Raw genomic sequence first — 17,361 nt, forward strand, 5'->3', positions numbered from 1 at the left:
TTTGTAATTGATTATATATATATATATATTATATAATATTATAATATAATATAATATAATATATAATATATTAAATTTTATATTATATATATAATATAATATATTATATATATATATAATATATATTATAATATATAATATTATATATATATTATATATATATTATATATATATATATATAATATATTTTATTTATATATATATATATATATATATATATATATTATATAATATATATATATATATAATATTATATATATAATATTATATATATATATATATATATATATATAAGTAAGTTGATTGAACATTTTGCAAGTAAGTTGATGTAGGATTTGCAGGTTACAAAGCATAGAATATTAGGTCAACGTAGGAAAGCAATATCAAGATTTACACAATGCAACAATCATTTGCTAGTTAATGGCTAACTGGATGCGTTATACCGCTGGTCCTGATCTCCTTCCTCGTTGGTTGCTTCAACTGGTTTAGCCTCGCAAGCCTTGGCTTCTTTGCTTTTACCCCACAAAGAAGGTAAAGGCCAATGACTACGATGAGCGTTCCTAATATGCTGGTCATTTACAATGCCAACATAACAATGTATTAGGGTCAAGATTATGACAATGATATATAAATCTTTTTGTATAAGTAAATAAAATTATTTGTTCTACATACAGACAGGCTGATATACCTTCCAAGATATAGTTGTTCGTGTAAAATTGTGACTTCATACATGACTACAATTATCTGAATGAAGGGGCTAAATGTCGTAGTAAACAAGGGGCCCTTTTTTTTACACACCATGACATCCCCACGAAGAAAAACTCTGCATCGAAACAGGCCATATGAAACAAACCATATTAAGAGTTCTATATTTGTTCAGTTTAATGTCATAGTGCCATCAATTTTCAGTCTGTTTGAGAAGTTTTTACGGAATAATGTAGTAACTTACTTTATATGTTGTCCTTGTAAACAAAAAGTATTGATGTGAATTCTAGTAAGATTTATCATTCAATTATACTGTAAGTGCTTATCAATAAGTGGAAATGTTGTACTTACAAGATACAAGAGAATTGAGATATCACTTTCTCTTTTCGGAGCCCAGAGATGGAAATGTCTCTGTGAATGATAAAGCTCAAAAGAGCCGACTGGAGGGTGGCAAAGAAGTTCATGATTGCAGTACTAGTATATTGGTAGGGGAATCTCTTGCTGATTTTGGATTGAATAAGATACTATGAAGACCGAAAGGTTGCACCTGCAAACAAAGCTATTGAGCCAATGATCCATCTGTGAGTCTTTTCATGTGAATCCGATACATTCACATGGAATGTCGAGTTGGATGTTGCTCTGGAATGTGAGAGGTGTGTTAATGGTATTCCTTTGTAAAAGGTCAATAACAACGCACCACCAACACACACCATTGCACCTAGCATATTTTCGCTCATCCTGTGTTGCTCTTTATGTCCAAAGTCTCCAACCTATTGAAAGGAAAAGTTAAAACAAGGATAAGAAGAGTAATATTTAGTGGTTATCCTGACAAACAGAAATATCCTAACGTACCTGAATGGCAGAGCCATCACAAATGTGAGGATAGGTATAATGTTCATGAAGGCGCATGACAAAGATGCTGAAGTATATTCAATTCCAAGAAAAAAGAAGTACTGTGTCAACGTCGCCCTAAGTAAAATTCAGTGTTTCGTTAGAATCTCTCAAACTTACATGATAACAATGGTGGTGAATGATTATGCTAAAAGATATGATGAGTAGTTGTACAATGTATTAGTAAGTACTAACCCGACCAATGCACTAAGAAAAAGTTGACACAAGATTGCTGCGTTGAGGTTGGGCCTACTTTTCCTGATACCAACGTGTGCATTGTTAGTCTTGCAATGCCAAAAAAGAAAGGTTAAAAAACTATCTTGGCTATTAATTAGTGTAGTAGGCGTAATGGAAGAACAATTTCACCAAAGTGATTAAGAATATATCAACTTCGATTTTCGACATCATGATTTCGCATTCTTCAACAATGTTTATATTCTTTTCACTCTTATCCTCTCCCCTCCTAATTGTATTTTGTGATAATGGTGTTAGAAAGATTGGGAGTTGTAAAAAAAAAAAAACAAAAACTCATTCTCTACCATCATGATTCAAGCTCTCACCCCATGTCTATAAAAGCCAACTCTAGAAGTATGCTGGTTTGATTCCGAATCCTTCACTCCAACCGGATACGTAGGCATCTTCCACTAAGGAGAGCAACAATTAACAAACATCCAAAACCTCTCGCATTCATCACAGATTAGCTTATATATAACCTCATTTGGTGTAATATTAGAGGGAGTCACAAATAGACTTATTTTGGTATTTACATACGTTATACTCTTCTCTTATCGTAATTAACAAATAACAATTTTTTTTACTAAATGGTATCTTATCTCTTTAACTAAACAAAATAAATGATAAACTCCCTAAAATGAAAAAATTTAGAATCCACATTCAACAAAACCCCATTGAAATGGTTATCTTGAAATGTTTCTTTAATATCATTTATAACCTTTTTTTACTCTCTCTCTCTTATTTTATTTTATTTTCTAAAACCCTAATCTCCAACAGGCAACAACCATCTTGCAAATACTTTCAACATGATATCTTGATATTCGTTAATTGTGTAAGTAGAACATCCCATGTATACTCGTATTATGGGCAACACATACTTTTTAACTTTGATCAATGTGCACAATCGTAGCTGCCAGAGAAAAATTTTTTCATTTGTTAATTACATTGTATAGTTATAGATTTTAGATGGCGTTACATAACAAACAAGATAACGATGAGCTTTAGTACATATATTATAGTTAATGAGAATATATAATAGTATTGTTGATAAATTAGTAAAAGTAATTAAGCAACACATGAAAGAGTAATTATAGAGAAATGTTAGCCAGATAAGTAGATTCTGACGTGGATTATGGAGACTCTAAAATAAAATCAGCAAAATTGAAGGTCAAATTTTTTCAACTTCTCTATTTAGTGTTCACCCAATGGTACCAAATAAGTAAAAAATAAATCACCATCTTACTACTTTAAAGAGAATGATTTTGTAAACAGTGGCACTTTCCAAGTGACTTTTTAGAACAGTGCTTATGAGGGTGGGTGGGGATAGGCCCAGGCCTGTCTTGAAACCGGGCCGGGTCTCTTTCTTGTTGTACCAATCTATTTTTTGTTTAATAGAAAGAAGAAGAGAAGAAGAAGAAGAAGAAGAAGGAGAAGAGAATGCAGTTCTTTGGAGGATCAGATATAAGCCCATCGCCACCGAATCCATCTGGTTCAGGTAATAACAGTAAGAATAATAACAGTGGCGGTGGTGGGAACATGATGTATGTGTTCAATCGGAATGGGGTGTGTTTACTTTACAGAGAATGGAATCGTCCCTTAAGGACTCTGAGTTCCCAACAAGATCATAAACTCATGTTTGGCCTTCTCTTTTCTCTCAAATCCTTCACTGCTAAAATGGACCCTACTAATGTTGACAAGGGCAATCTTGGTGTTCCTCAATTACCTGGCCAGGGTTGTTCTTTTCATAGCTTCAAAACCAATACTTACAAGCTCACTTTCATGGAAAGCCCTTCCGGGATTAAGGTTGTTCCTTTCTTTTTTCCTTCATTCAAGATCAATTATTTACTTACTTAATGTTTCTTCCGCAGATTATTTTGGTTACTAATCCTAGGATTGCTGATTTAAGGGATTCACTCAAGTACATTTACAACTTGTACGTTGAGTATGTCGTTAAGAATCCACTATATTCCCCAGGGACTCCTATCAGGTCATTCTCTTCAACTAGTGTTTCCATTTATAGAATTGTTAGAATATAGCCCACTATTGTTATGTGGAAAACCGCCTTTAAAGCTCGATGCGGAAGGCCTCCATGAAGTATAAGGCCTCAATTTGAAAATCAAAAATAAAAAGTAAAGAAGCTCATGAGGTATGAACAAAATTAATTAAACAAGCATACACGTTTTTGAGGTTTTAACTGTTGCATTGGGAGTGATATTGACGAGATGCATAGAAAAATGCTTGAACAAAGTAAGAGACATAGCTTTAAAGCTGATTGTGTGCTAACTAAAGGTTTAGGGCTATATATCCTATTTATGGAGTGGGATTTGCATGTATTTTTAAACATAATAGCATAGCTGTGTAGGTTTGTTTTACTTTTTTGTTTTCTAGGGATTCATTCAGGCTTAAGCCTCGAGGCGTATGTCCGCATTAGTGTTAGACGTAAGCCTCCTCTACTAACAAAGAGGTTATAGCCTCTCTGCATTTTTTGCGTATGAGGGTTGCTTGAGTGAGTTACTTATAGTCCAATGGATGTATAGGCCACCTTTGATTGGTCAAAAGTTTCCTAAAGAATTTGTAAAATCTTTACATGGGATGATGTATGAGAAAATGTTTTAAAATGCATCAACAGATGTTTGGTTTGCCTATTCAACAGAAAATTTTGCCTATTTATATATGTAGATATACTATTTTTAATTAAAATCACAAGTTATAAACCTCCAATTGGCCTCATCAGCTTCCCTTGAAGGTAATGAATCCCTTTATAATGACCTTAGTGTGTCTGGCTCCATTTTTCTTAATGACATGGGTTGGAAATTAGTTAATGAAGATCTTGTCTTCTTCTTTAAGAGATGAAGTGGCCCTTGTGCCATGTAAGTGCCTAGACTTCTGGCTTCGCTGTCTCTGCACTGAATTTGACTTTTCAGATTTTATTATGCTTGCTGACACTTTTGTTTTCCTGCTTTTTCTTCTGTATCTTTTTGAAGGAAGGTTTTCTTACATTAGTTTTATTTCTTTTTCAATGATTGATACAAAATCTGGTCAATAGAACATGGTTTATATTTTGGGTCACTTAATAATTTTGTTCCTGTCAAGCCAGATGAAATAGGCAATGGTTGATAAGTTTGCTAGGTTTTTTTTAAGGAGTCTTTAGTAGGTGATCAGTATAAAGCAGTTGGATAATGTCAGAACAGGTTGTGGTATTATTCCAGATTTCCAGGCATTAGGTCAGATCGATAAAGGACTAGCAAACCAGATTCTAGCAATCTTTGCACATAAAAGGAGAGCATGCTCAGAATATTTTGGACTCAGTATGACATCTAGGGCATAAATTATTGTTTAAAATATGTCTCTCACTCAAAAACTGATTAGTAGGTAGTTATTAAATTTTTTCCAAATAAAAGTGTTGACTCTAATAGGAATGGGAAGCTTCCAGATGGTATTCCATAAAGATTTAGAAATAGTGCTGGTATTATTATTATAATATTTAGATTTTTGAGTAAAAAACAAGTTATAGGCAGATTTAACTGTAAATCTTCCATTTTTTGTGCTGTTTATATAATTTTTTCAGGAGTGAATGATGCTTCTAACCGAATTTAAAGATATACTAATTACTGTGTGTTGTCATATACAGGTGTGAGCTCTTCAATACTTCTCTGGATCAGTATGTGAAGAACCTGGCATAATTGTATTCTGGTAAATCTTACAACTTTATGGTCATACAAGCTCCAGCAACACGTTGGTACATGTTGCACAAACTGAACTGTTTAGGATCCCAACTGTTCTTCCTCCCATTTTCTTGGAGAACTAGGTAATAGAATTATCTCATATGGTTTCTGGCATATCATATCCTAAGAACCTGTAGGTGTACATGGTTGTCCCTACCCCATATAGCCACCACATATTGAAATTATTGAATTTTCAGAATTCATAAGTTAGTCTTGTTTGTAAGAATGGAGTTTGCAAAATGTAATTGTTTGTCTATCTATGAATTGCCTTGTTGATTATTATGTAGCAGTTGTCATATTTGATTGTACCGTGGATAATTAGAGCCCAAGATAAAAAAATAAAATAAAATTGCCCATGTCCAAGTCAGTGCTAGGCCACTAGACCTTGGATTTCTTATTTAGTTGGTGTTTTCAGTAGACAACAGTTTCAATGTATTTGAAAATGAGGTTTTGTTGAGTTTGATTTCATTACTTTTACTTTTACTTTTACAGGTAGAAGAATTGCGGTGTGCTTGGAGATTGCCTTTCCGTGACCTGTTGGGAGAACAATAGATCTTTGCAAGTGATTTACAAGCTCAATCTTTTGCCGATTCTGTTGTAGTAGGGATGGATGGGTATCAATATTAGAAACTTCACAAAGCATAATATGGGGTGTTAGCCTCTCGTGTGGCTACTGTAATCGGTAGTTTAAATGGGTGATGGGTCATACTGCAAGTTAATTAGCAGAATGTAACTGAATATTGGGTCAGTTTTTGGTTAATGTGACTTTCGAAATATGGCAAGCCATATATCTTTGAATCCATTCTGTTTCAATGTTTTACAGTAATTATTCTGGTAGTATAGTTGAGCGGTTTGTCTAGAGTGACACTCTTATCTCACTCTTCTCTTGAGCCGTCGGATCAGCCCTCAAGATCTGAAGATCTCAATGAGGGTAAAAACGTATTTTCCTCATTATCTTCTCAAAAAAAGGAAAAAAAAACCGATCTAACAAAGTTTAAAGAAAAAAAAAACCGATCTAACAAACTGAAAAAAACCGATCTAACAAACCGATCTAACAAAAAAAATAACCGATCTACTTTATCAGTACCCAATTCCATCGCCATTAACAACCACCTAAAAAAACAGATCTAGCAAAAAAAAAACAGATCGACTATAGTAATTACATATTTCCATCGCCATTAACGACCACCTGAGCTCTCTAAACTTCACTCTCTCTCGAGTTCCAATTAAGGTATGCTTCCATTAACACATTTTATTCTCTACTTTGGCCTGAAATCGTATTTGTATAAATTGGTTAGTTACTTGATGTACATTGTATCAATTGGTTCAGAAAAAAGTGCATTGTATCTTGTAGTATTTTAGTCCTTGTAAACTTGTAAGTACGACTCAGACTTGTCTGTTTTGAGGAGCTGGAGTAACCATTTTTTTTCCGTATGAGTATACTAAGCGGATAGATGATTTTGACGAGTATTTGTCCATCAAACTGCAATAGTGAAAATGCCGTATTCTGTCAGAGTTTTGAACTCTGTCAGAGTTTTGAACTCTTTCAGAGTTCGGTGAACTCTGTCGTATTCTTCATGCCGTATTCTGTCAGAGTTTTGAACTCTGTCAGAGTTCGGTGAAATAGCATATTTGGTGAACTCTGTCGTATTCTGTCAGAGTTTTGAACTCTTTCAGAGTTCGGTGAACTCTGTCGTATTCTTCATGCCGATTCTCGTCGAGAGTTTTGAACTCGCCGAAGTTCATGAACTCTATCGAGTTTTGAACTCTGTCGATTTTTGAACTCGGTCGAGTTTTGAACTCGTTAGAGTTCGGTGAACTCTATCGAGTTTTGAACTCTGTCGAGAAGTTTTGAACTAACATATTCGGTGAACTTTATCGAGTTTTGAACTCTGTCGAGTTCGGTGAACTAACATATTTGGTTAACTTTGTCAGAGTTTTGAACTCTGTCGAAGTTCGGTGAAGTAGCATATTTGGTTAACTCTCGGAGAAGTTCGTGAACTCTGTCAGAGTTTTGATATTTAAGTTATTTACACCTTTGTTTATGTACATTGGGATTTTTGATATTTAAATTATTTATATTTTTAATTTTTTGAATTATAGAAATGGAGACAGAGACATCAATCAATATCGAAGAAGACGTAGTTGGGTCTTCGCCTACTAAAGCCCCGCTCAAGGCACGCAAACATTAGTCGCCTCCTTATATAGGAATGACTTTTACAAGTGTTGACGAGGCAAAGACTTATTACAAAGAGTATGGTCAACAAGAGGGATTTGAGACTCGTGTTCGGACGACTTCCAAGCAACAAAATCGGTGGATTTGGTTAGTGGTTGTTTCTTGGTTTGCTCACGTGAAGGGTTAACAAGAGAGATGAAGTCCGATCAAGAAATACATCAACTATCCGGTGTGGTTGCCAAGCTAGAATTCGTTATTAAGAAAAGAATGCATGAAGAGATATATGAGGTCGGCCGTTGCTCATAATGACCATAGTCACGGCCCGGTGACCCCATCGAAGAGAATTTGCATGAAAACTAACAAACATATGCACGAAGCGGTGAAGTGCTTGTCCGAGATATTTAGTGATAACGGTTTATCTGTTGGGAAAGTGGCATCGTTTTCCATGGAGAGGAAGTTGGGTTTACACGTAAAGATTGTTGGAACCATTATTATGGTTTGACCGGAAAGATGCCTAGAGAAGGTGATGCAACCGCCGTCTTTGCAATATTTTATGCGTAAGAGTCCGAGGATCCCGGTTCTATCACGCTATTGATTTAGATGAAAATGGGATGCGGTGAACTTTTTCGGGTTCATGGGAGGTCTCGATGCCGATTATGAATATTTTGGGGATGTTGTGTCTTTTGATACCACATATCGCACCAATGCATATTCCATGCCTTTTGCCCCTTTACTCGAGTCAACCATCATTATCGGTCGATTCGGTTTGGTTGCGCATTGTTGTTTGATGAGACGTAAGATACATTCATATGGCTATTTAAGACGGCTTGCGACCATGGGTGGTCGTCGCCAACCGCAATCATCAATCGACCGGGATAGAGCGATGACAATGACCATTGCCAAAGTGTTTCCTAATACTCGTCATCGTTCGTCTTTGGCATATTATGCGAAAATTCAAGAGAAGATGTCATTTACCAAATTTGAGACATTGGTAACCGAGTTGAAGAACACTATTTCTTTTTCGTGTATAGGATTGTTGATTTTGAGAGAAGATGGTGTACAATCATTGAGAAGTATGAGTTGTCCGAAAATCTTTGGTTGATGAGATATATTCAATCTGGGGAGAAATGGGTTCCTTGTTATCTCGATGGCACCTTTTTTTTCGGGTATGCACACGACCGGGTCGAAGTGAATCGATGAATGCTCATTATGACCGGTTTGTCAATTCGACGACTCACGCTTTATGCGGTTTGTACATGGTAATGAGAAGTCTTTGGCTTTGCTTGCTAGGAAAGAAAGAGATTTCGATTACGCGACCGAAAGCATAGTTCACGGATTGTGCCTAACGATGCTTTCATCCTTATGCATGCCGCGAAGGTCTATACGATCTCAATATTCAATAAATTTAAAGAGCAACTAGAAAAGGCAAAGATGGAGTACAAAATTGATGGGGAACAAATTGACAGGTATGGAACCGGAAGCTACATGGTGAAATGGAGAGACCCATTTGAAGAATTCTGTTTGGAGAGTGAGTTTCGATAGAGGAACCTTAGAGGAGATCGAATGCAAGTACTTTCGGTTTATGGGTTTGCTTTGTGGTCATATCTTAAAGGTTTTATGCGCGCCACGAGATTGAAGAGATTCCAAACCATTTCAGATTGACGCGGTGGATGCAAAAGTCTAACACTTATAGAGCGGAGTTTGATACTGGATTTGTGGTCGGGAATGTCTCAAATGAACCTTTGAGAGTGGCTCATTCTATCAAGGTTGCTTCTCAAGTGGCTCATGAGGTATGAACAAAATTAATTAAACAAGCATACACGTTTTTGAGGTTTTAACTGTTGCATTGTGAGTGATATTGACGAGATGCATAGAAAAATGCTTGAACAAAGCAAGAGACATAGCTTTAAAGCTGATTGTGTGCTAACTAAAGGTTTAGGGCTATATATCCTATTTATGGAGTGGGATTTGCATGTATTTTTAAACATAATAGCATAGCTGCGTAGGTTTGTTTTACCTTTTTCGTTTTCTAGGGATTCATTCAGGCTTAAGCCTTCAGGCGTACGCCCGCATTAGTGTTAGACGTAAGCCTCCTCTACTAACAAAGAGGTTATAGCCTCTCTGCATTTTTTGCATATGAGGGTTGCTTGAGTGAGTTACTTATAGTCCAACAGATGTATAGGCCGGCTTTGATTGGTCAAAAGTTTCCTAAAGAATTTGTAAAATCTTTACATGGGATGATCTATGAGAAAATCTCCCTTAAAATGCCTGTGCTGATGTTTGAGTGTTTGGCGACATCAACAGAAAATGGTGCCTATTCAACTATCTTTTATGTAATTATATAAGTAGATATACTCTTTTTAATTAAAATCACAAGTTATAAACCTCCAATTGGCCTCATCAGCTTCCCTTGAAGGCAATGAATCCCTTATAATGACCTTAGTGTGTCTGGCTCCATTTTTCTTAACGATATGGGTTGGAAATTAGTTAATGAAGATCTTGTCTTCTTCTTTAAGAGATGAAGTGGCCCTTGTGCCATGTAAGTGCCTAGACTGCGAAGCGCGCTGTCTCTGCACTGCATTTGACTTTCGTATTTTATTATGCTTGCTGACACTTTTGTTTTCCTGCTTTTTCTTCTGTATCTTTGGCGGAAGGTTTTCTTACATTAGTTTTATTTCTTTTTCAATGATTGATACAAAATCTGGTCAATAGAACATGGTTTATATTTTGGGTCACGAATAATTTTGTGCCTGTCAAGCCAGATGAAATAGGCAATGGTTGATAAGTTTGCTAGGTTTTGTTTTAAGGAGTCTTTAGTAGGTGAATCAGTATAAAGCAGTTGGATAATGTCAGAACAGGTTGTGGTATTATTCCAGATTTCCAGGCATTAGGTCGTATCGATAAAGGACTAGCAAACCAGATTCTAGCAATCTTTGCACATAAAAGGAGAGCATGCTCAGAATATTTTGGACTCAGTATGACATCTAGGGCATAAATTATTGTTTAAAATATGTCTCTCACTCAAAAACTGATTAGTAGGTAGTTATTAAATTTTTTCCAAATAAAAGTGTTGAGTCTAATAGGAATGGGAAGCTTCCAGATGGTATTCCATAAAGATTTAGAAATAGTGCTGGTATTATTATTATAATATTTAGATTTTTGAGTAAAAAACAAGTTATAGGCAGATTTAACTGTAAATCTTCCATTTTTTGTGCTGTTTATATAATTTTTTCAGGAATGAATGATGCTTCTAACCGAATTTAAAGATATACTAATTACTGTGTGTTGTCATATACAGGTGTGAGCTCTTCAATACTTCTCTGGATCAGTATGTGAAGAACCTGGCATAATTGTATTCTGGTAAATCTTACAACTTTATGGTCATACAAGCTCCAGCAACACGTTGGTACATGTTGCACAAACTGAACTGTTTAGGAAATCCCAACTGTTCTTCCCCCCATTTTCTTGGAGAACTTGTTAATAGAATTATCTCATATGGTTTCTGGCATATCATATCCTAAGAACCTGTAGGTGTACATTGGCATAGTATTTTGTATGCCATGTCCACCTTGTTTCATGGTTGTCTCTATCCCATATAGCCACCACATATTGAAATTATTGAATTTTCAGATTCATAAGTTAGTCTTGTTTGTAAGAACAGAGTTTGCAAAATGTAATCGTTTGTGTCTATCTATGAATTGCCTTGTTGATTATTACTTAGCAGTTGTCATATTTGATTTTACCGTGGATAATTAGAGCCCAAGATAAAAAAAAAAAAAAAAAATTGCCTATGTCCATCTTAGTGCTAGGCCACTAGACCTTGGATTTCTTATTTAGTTGACGTGTTTTCAGTAGAGAACAGTTTCACTGTATCTGAAAATGGGGTTTTGTTGAGTTTGATTTCATTGCTTTTATTTTTACAGGTAGAAGAATTGCTGCATACTTGGAGATTGCCTTTCTGTGACCTGTTGGGAGAACAATAGAGGAGTCAGAAATCTTTGCAAGTGATTTACAAGCTCAATCTTTTGCCAATTCTGTTGTAGTAGGAATGGATGGTATCAATATTAGAAACTTCACAAAGCCTAATATGGGGTGTTAGCCTCTGCTGTGGTTACTGTAATCGGTAGTTTAAATGGGGACGGGTCAGGCTGCAAGTTAATTAGCAGAATGTAACTTTGAATCCATTCTGTTTCAATGTATTTGGTTAATGTGACTTCCGAAATATGGCTTGCCAGATATCTTTGAATCCATTCTGTTTCAATGTTTTGCAGTAATTATTCTGGTAGTATAGTTGAGATAGTATCTAGTACGGTAGTACCTACAGTTTTGACAGTGAGCGCCGTACCACCATCCTGGATCAAACATGAGATGGTAAAAGTAACTAGTACAAAAGTACCTACAGTTTTGACAGTGAGCCATCCTGGATCAAACATGAGATGGTAAACGAACTACAAAAGTTTTGAAGGGGACAAAAGTTTATCACGTAAGTACTTGAAAAATGTGTGGACAAATCTACATAAAGATTTGAACTTGATGTTAAAATTGGAGAGAGACAATAGAAGTAGCAAACTGTTTTACGTAAGCACAGTACGTAGTTGAGTCCATGGCATTATCAGCAGCAACTCTTCTTATTTGCCCTGCCCCACTCACCACCTGCTGCTTCCATTCGATTCAGCGCAAGCCTCGTTTTCCATTAACTTCATCATCATCCATCGAAAGGAGGGCTTCCAAAGTAGACCATCAGCTCCAAACCCAGCCGGTTAGGACAACAACTACGGAAACAAACAAGTTATCAGTCTAACCCCTCAGCTCTATGATTACGTCTTGGCCAATGTTCGTGAACCAGAGGTAATATATTTTTTACTTATTATAATGTATTAATTGTTATTTTACCAGAAGCTTGAGTTGTGAAATGAATCAAAATTTGTGCTAAGCTTTGATTGATTCAGATTCTACGGAAGCTTCGAGAAGAGACTTCGACTATGCGAGGAAGTGAAATGCAGGGTATGTTTTGCTTCATAATTCGTCTTGTTGTTGACTTGTTGATTTATAACATTTTCTTTTCATTTAATTTTTAGGTATCTCCTGATCAGGCACAACTACTTGCATTGCTTGTCCAGATTCTTGGGGCTGAACGATGTATTGAAGTTGGGGTTTATACTGTATGTATCTATCTTACCATTTTATTGGTCTACCTTACAAACATTTTAGTTTAGGATTTACAGTGTATATCATTAAGAACTCAGAAACAACCATAATTGAAATATCAATATAATAATAGTAGTACCAGTATAGCAGTAGGAGCGCTCAATTTTGTATTTTAACGCTTTTGGGATTGTATGACATAGCGTGCATGGTGCATCTCAAGAATATTTCTGCTAATTGGAAAAAACTTTATACTTGTCACGATTCGGCAATTATTTGGTTCCATTCAGAGACCTGCATATTCTAATGGCGCTGCTTTTGTTGAGAGTTTCATTAACGTTTATAAAGATTATAGCATCATAAATAGCATAGCTTTTGTCTTTTACATTAGTGCATTAGGTCTGTTAGAGGATTCAATGAAGGTTGCATAGGATGGTAGTCAGTACTCAGTGTAGTGATTCGAGTGTTCTCATTTTGTTTTCATGGAGAAGTGGTCACTTTTAAATTTATTGGATCAGGGACATCTGACACAAGCAAGTATAACATTCACTCATAAAGTTGATCCCCATTACGTATTCAAGGGTTCATCAAGAATTTGTCCAGCAAAATTACCATATCGTTTTTCTTCTCCGCTGTAGCTATTTGATATTTTCATGATGACAACATGTTAGATTATGATGCGGCACTTGATCTTTCAGGGATACTCATCTTTGGCTGTTGCCTTAGTCCTCCCAGAATCAGGTCGATTGGTTGCTTGTGAAAGAGATGCAAATTCTCTTGAGATAGCACGAAAGTATTATAAGCTAGCTGGTGTATCACACAAGGTGACTTCAAAGTTATATTTTTCTACCGTTTTCTTACTTAGAAGCACTTCCTGTTAGCAAATTGTCTGTTTCTGAGATTTGTTTTTCATCTAATCCAGTAATCCTTCACTGTTTTTCATTTTTGGATGTTGTGTCTTTCACTTTTTTATTTTCTCCATATTGCACCTCATTAAGTAATGACTAACAACTACTTAAAAATTACCCCACAAAATATGACATAAAATGTTTAATAGCTTTATAAATTCATATATGCTTTTATTGCAAACACAAATACTATCGGTTAGGCCCTTTGTTTGCCGTGTCTAGTTAAGAGACTAACCATAAGTATACTAACGGAGGTGGTTAGTTTTTGGTTTTAGTACATGTTTGTTCTATTAGAGTTTGTTAGCCTTTAGGAGATTTTGTGTGGGTTCTAACATATATATTTCTTATGTGACTATTGCTTTAGATGGATGTGAGGCATGAACTGGCAGTAGATGCTTTAAATTCGCTGATTCTCAACGGTGAAGCTTGCAGGTTTTAAGTGCATACTTTCTGATACATCGTGATAAGTTGTGCTTAAATTCTTCAATGCTAAATTTGCTCGTTTCTTCAGTTTTTACTCAGGTGTAATTTGTTAATTAGCTATGATGTAAATGAGTAAGTGCTTATGGATCATACTTCTTTGTTATGAAAGAAAGATCAGACAGGAGGTAGGCCTACCACGTTTATTAGAATAATGGTTGAAAACTTTCACCTATACAGTGCATGGTGCATCCTCCTATGGCCTTCTCAACGTAACCTCCCAAAATATATTGTATTTAACTGAAAGGGTCCTTGGACAAATGTGGAAAATCCTTAGTGGAGTCGACCCAAACTTTTCGTTGATCTGAACAAGCCATCTGAGCAAACACAATCAGGTAAAACCTTCAATCGGTAAAAGCCTGATCACTATGTGCAATGTGCCTCGAGTCACAATGTGGATCACAAAGTAATCTCATCACCACATCATGTACTCTTATGTTGTTGTTTATCACTTTATATTGGCCAAATATCATATTGCTGATCAAATCAATGAGGTCAACACTCAGCTTTGGTTGTCTGGATTATTAATTGCCAGTTTTCTGCATTGTACTGCTGTTCAAGACATTTTGGTAGGATATTTAGCTAGGCGAATGCGATGCGGTAAAACACAGTTGACAAACCGATAATAACAACTGTAACAAAAGAAAAATAGTTCTTTGAGATCATGAAAGGTTCACGATTTAGCTTCTCAAAGATGCAAATGTTTTGATTCTTATAATTCTACATCCATTATCACAGATTATGTTTCCACGTCTCCTTTTTATGCAGCTATGATTTCGCATTTATTGATGCTGAGAAGAGAATGTACAAGGAATATTTTGAGCTACTATTACAATTGGTAAACTAAGAACGTAGTTGCTTTAGCATTTAGTTTTAAATTAATACTCAATCTTTCTTGGATCGATCTTTCTTGTAATATTTAGTTTTAAATTAAGTCGTAATTGGATCCCAGTTTAATGTTCATGTGTCTCTTATGGAGATATCCTCGATCTTTCTATACTTTTTTGCAGGTGAGGGTAGGGGGAATAATTGTGGTTGATAATGTGCTTTGGCATGGGAAAGTTGCTGACCCTCTGGTAAGCTCATCTATGTTTTCTTTAAGCTTACATATTGGAGACTTGTTTTACTGTGTTATTCTGTTGAACAGGTCGATGACCCCAAAACTGTCAGCATAAGAAACTTCAATAAGAGTATAATGGCAGACAGACGTGTTAGCATTAGTATGGTGGGTTTATGTAATTGCACTTAGGCTACTTGTGTTTTTGTTGAACAAGTTCTGAAGAGACGTTTTGGCTTCTCAATAACAAAAGAATTCCATAATATCATAGGTACCTATTAGAGATGGAATGACAATATGCCGCAAAAGATGAAGTAACGACACTGGTACATTGTAACTCTTTTAACCTCAACTCAAAACGTTTATAAATGTTTATTTTTATAGATATCATTATAGCTCTCAATTGATCCTTCCTTTGTGTCAATAATTGGAAAATAGATATTGCTGTGGTGATTTACAATAATTAAAAGCTTGACATATGTAGCTCCACCATCTTGTTTCTCTTGTAGTTCATTTATCATTTCAGATGCTAGGCCAATGAAACTATGCTTATTTGTATCTTTGAAGATGCACACTGATGATTTTAGATGCAATTAGTGAAAATCTTGTTGGCCAAGAGCTTTGTTATGATCATTGTGAATGTTGCTAACACCTAAATTTGGCTCCTTCACCCTTGAGAATCAGCAGGAACAGAAAAAAGATAAAAAGGTGTAGTGATGCGGTGACTTGCAGGTCCTCAAGAACTCAGTCAGAGGCTCCATTAGTGTTCTCCTCCAGCTGTATGTGTGAACTGATGGAAGAAACAGCCATGAAAGTCATCTGGTTCAGGCGAGCTGTCAGATACAAGGTCAGGAGCTGCCTGCTTGACCTCCTTGAGGGGAATAACTCTGGTCAGTGAGACATTATCATGTCTCTAACTAGCTTGGCGATGAAGCTAAGCAGCTCATAAAGGAAAACTCATGTTCCACAGTTGCAGCACTGCAGTTTTTTTTTTTTTTTTGAGACAATGAAGCTTCTGATATCCTCTAGATTCGTGAGAAGCCGGTTGCCCTGGTTCTTAATTTCCTTCATAAAGGAAAACTCCTTTCTGATTGATGCTATTGCACGAAGTCCTAGCTTGAAAGGTTTCTGTTTTTTGTTAGTTTTTGAAGCGTAGGTTTTCACTAGATATGTACATTAACCATTTCCTGCAAGTACTTGGCAATCTCTATGAAGTTTCGTGACCTTGTACATGAAATTATGTTATTGTCAAGGTGCAATAATACTTCTTATGAGTAACTATTTTGGTTTGAATTCGTTACAACAAAAAACATTTTGTTCAAGCAAAAGCTTAATCTATGGCTAATAGTACACATGATCGTAACATTTCTCATTTGATTACCAATACAAATTGATATCTACTTCTAACAGATTAACAGTAAGCACTATCTACAAAGATCCATGTCGATGGTCAAGCAACAGTTGCAGAAATCTCGAAGTTTAAACTATGTAGACTTCATAACGGGTATAGTGGTTGTAGGATGCATTCAGCATAGTCTAATTGCTCGCATCTATAGTGGCTTCAGTGTTTACTTATTCAGTAAACCTGACAATCTACTAGTATCTGTCCCTCCCCACTGGTGTGTAGTTGCATGTTGGAAATACTATTGACATTCATGTGTATTATTATCGAATCCTGCTTATTTATTTATGTAGGAGTTGAGACTTCTCATCATTTTAGTGTGAACTTGAACTCCTCAACCTTCTTAGAACTTAGGGTGTGCTTGTAACTTGTACGGGTTGAGATCATTTTTAATGTCATGATAACTTGATGATTCAACAACTGACCTAATGAGCTTAATTTGAATAACATGTTTCAGTAATACTAAACCAAAATGAGACTTGAAGATAACGAAAACCTCCCATGAAGCTTATAACACAGTACAAAGTACATAAGTTAGACACACTCCCTAGTTCTATTTCTTCTTTTACAAAATTGTAATTAAGTTGTTGTTTGCAAATAGATGAGCACATCAGAAGTGAATTGAAATCTTTGTAATC

The 17,361-nt window shown here is 35.6% G+C and overlaps 2 protein-coding genes, 1 long non-coding RNA gene and 1 pseudogene across 10 annotated transcripts; 2 read left to right on the forward strand and 2 right to left on the reverse strand.

Annotated features, from left to right (window-relative positions):
- Positions 1 to 334: 334 nt before the first annotated feature.
- Positions 335 to 1,940, reverse strand: LOC147495474 (WAT1-related protein At4g01440-like; annotated as a pseudogene). The gene is made up of 5 exons (XR_015199557.1): positions 1,792 to 1,940; positions 1,558 to 1,674; positions 1,057 to 1,475; positions 689 to 823; positions 335 to 568 (listed from the first exon to the last, which is right to left on the reverse strand). The product of XR_015199557.1 is annotated as a WAT1-related protein At4g01440-like (transcript).
- A 1,248-nt stretch (positions 1,941 to 3,188) lies between these two features.
- On the forward strand, positions 3,189 to 11,992 carry LOC147495475 (SNARE-like superfamily protein). 5 transcript variants are annotated; one of them, XR_015197513.1, is made up of 7 exons: positions 3,189 to 3,633; positions 3,699 to 3,817; positions 5,462 to 5,523; positions 6,048 to 6,786; positions 7,659 to 9,521; positions 11,030 to 11,091; positions 11,655 to 11,992. XR_015197513.1 is itself a non-coding variant. In XM_086564141.1 (4 exons), exons 1-3 carry the CDS (start codon positions 3,268 to 3,270, stop codon positions 11,079 to 11,081), a joined length of 537 nt encoding a protein of 178 aa, XP_086420267.1. In that variant the 5' UTR covers positions 3,205 to 3,267; the 3' UTR covers positions 11,082 to 11,091; positions 11,655 to 11,992. The 5 variants fall into 5 exon arrangements, 2 of the variants coding, with proteins under 2 accessions (XP_086420267.1, XP_086420266.1); XR_015197515.1 differs by having other exon boundaries at positions 3,208 to 3,633; positions 5,462 to 5,569; XR_015197514.1 differs by lacking the exon at positions 7,659 to 9,521.
- On the reverse strand, positions 11,054 to 12,261 carry LOC147495476 (uncharacterized). Its single transcript, XR_015197516.1, has 2 exons — positions 12,128 to 12,261; positions 11,054 to 12,049 (listed from the first exon to the last, which is right to left on the reverse strand). It is a non-coding gene; the product is annotated as an uncharacterized LOC147495476 (long non-coding RNA).
- On the forward strand, positions 12,148 to 16,643 carry LOC147495477 (tricin synthase 1-like). Of its 3 annotated transcripts, none has more exons than XM_086564137.1 (10): positions 12,148 to 12,579; positions 12,681 to 12,735; positions 12,810 to 12,893; positions 13,575 to 13,700; positions 14,149 to 14,216; positions 15,033 to 15,102; positions 15,275 to 15,340; positions 15,412 to 15,489; positions 15,593 to 15,647; positions 16,000 to 16,643. In XM_086564137.1, the coding sequence occupies exons 1-9, from the start codon at positions 12,545 to 12,547 to the stop codon at positions 15,632 to 15,634; spliced, it is 624 nt and encodes a 207-aa protein (XP_086420263.1). In that variant the 5' UTR covers positions 12,148 to 12,544; the 3' UTR covers positions 15,635 to 15,647; positions 16,000 to 16,643. The 3 variants fall into 3 exon arrangements, with proteins under 3 accessions (XP_086420263.1, XP_086420264.1, XP_086420265.1); XM_086564138.1 differs by having other exon boundaries at positions 12,251 to 12,579; positions 12,681 to 12,732; positions 12,808 to 12,893; XM_086564139.1 differs by having other exon boundaries at positions 12,494 to 12,579; positions 12,628 to 12,732; positions 12,808 to 12,893.
- The last annotated feature ends 718 nt before the right edge of the window (positions 16,644 to 17,361 follow it).

Source organism: Coptis chinensis, chromosome 6 (assembly GCF_015680905.1).
Source record: "Coptis chinensis isolate HL-2020 chromosome 6, ASM1568090v1, whole genome shotgun sequence".
Classification (NCBI taxonomy): Eukaryota; Viridiplantae; Streptophyta; class Magnoliopsida; order Ranunculales; family Ranunculaceae; genus Coptis; species Coptis chinensis.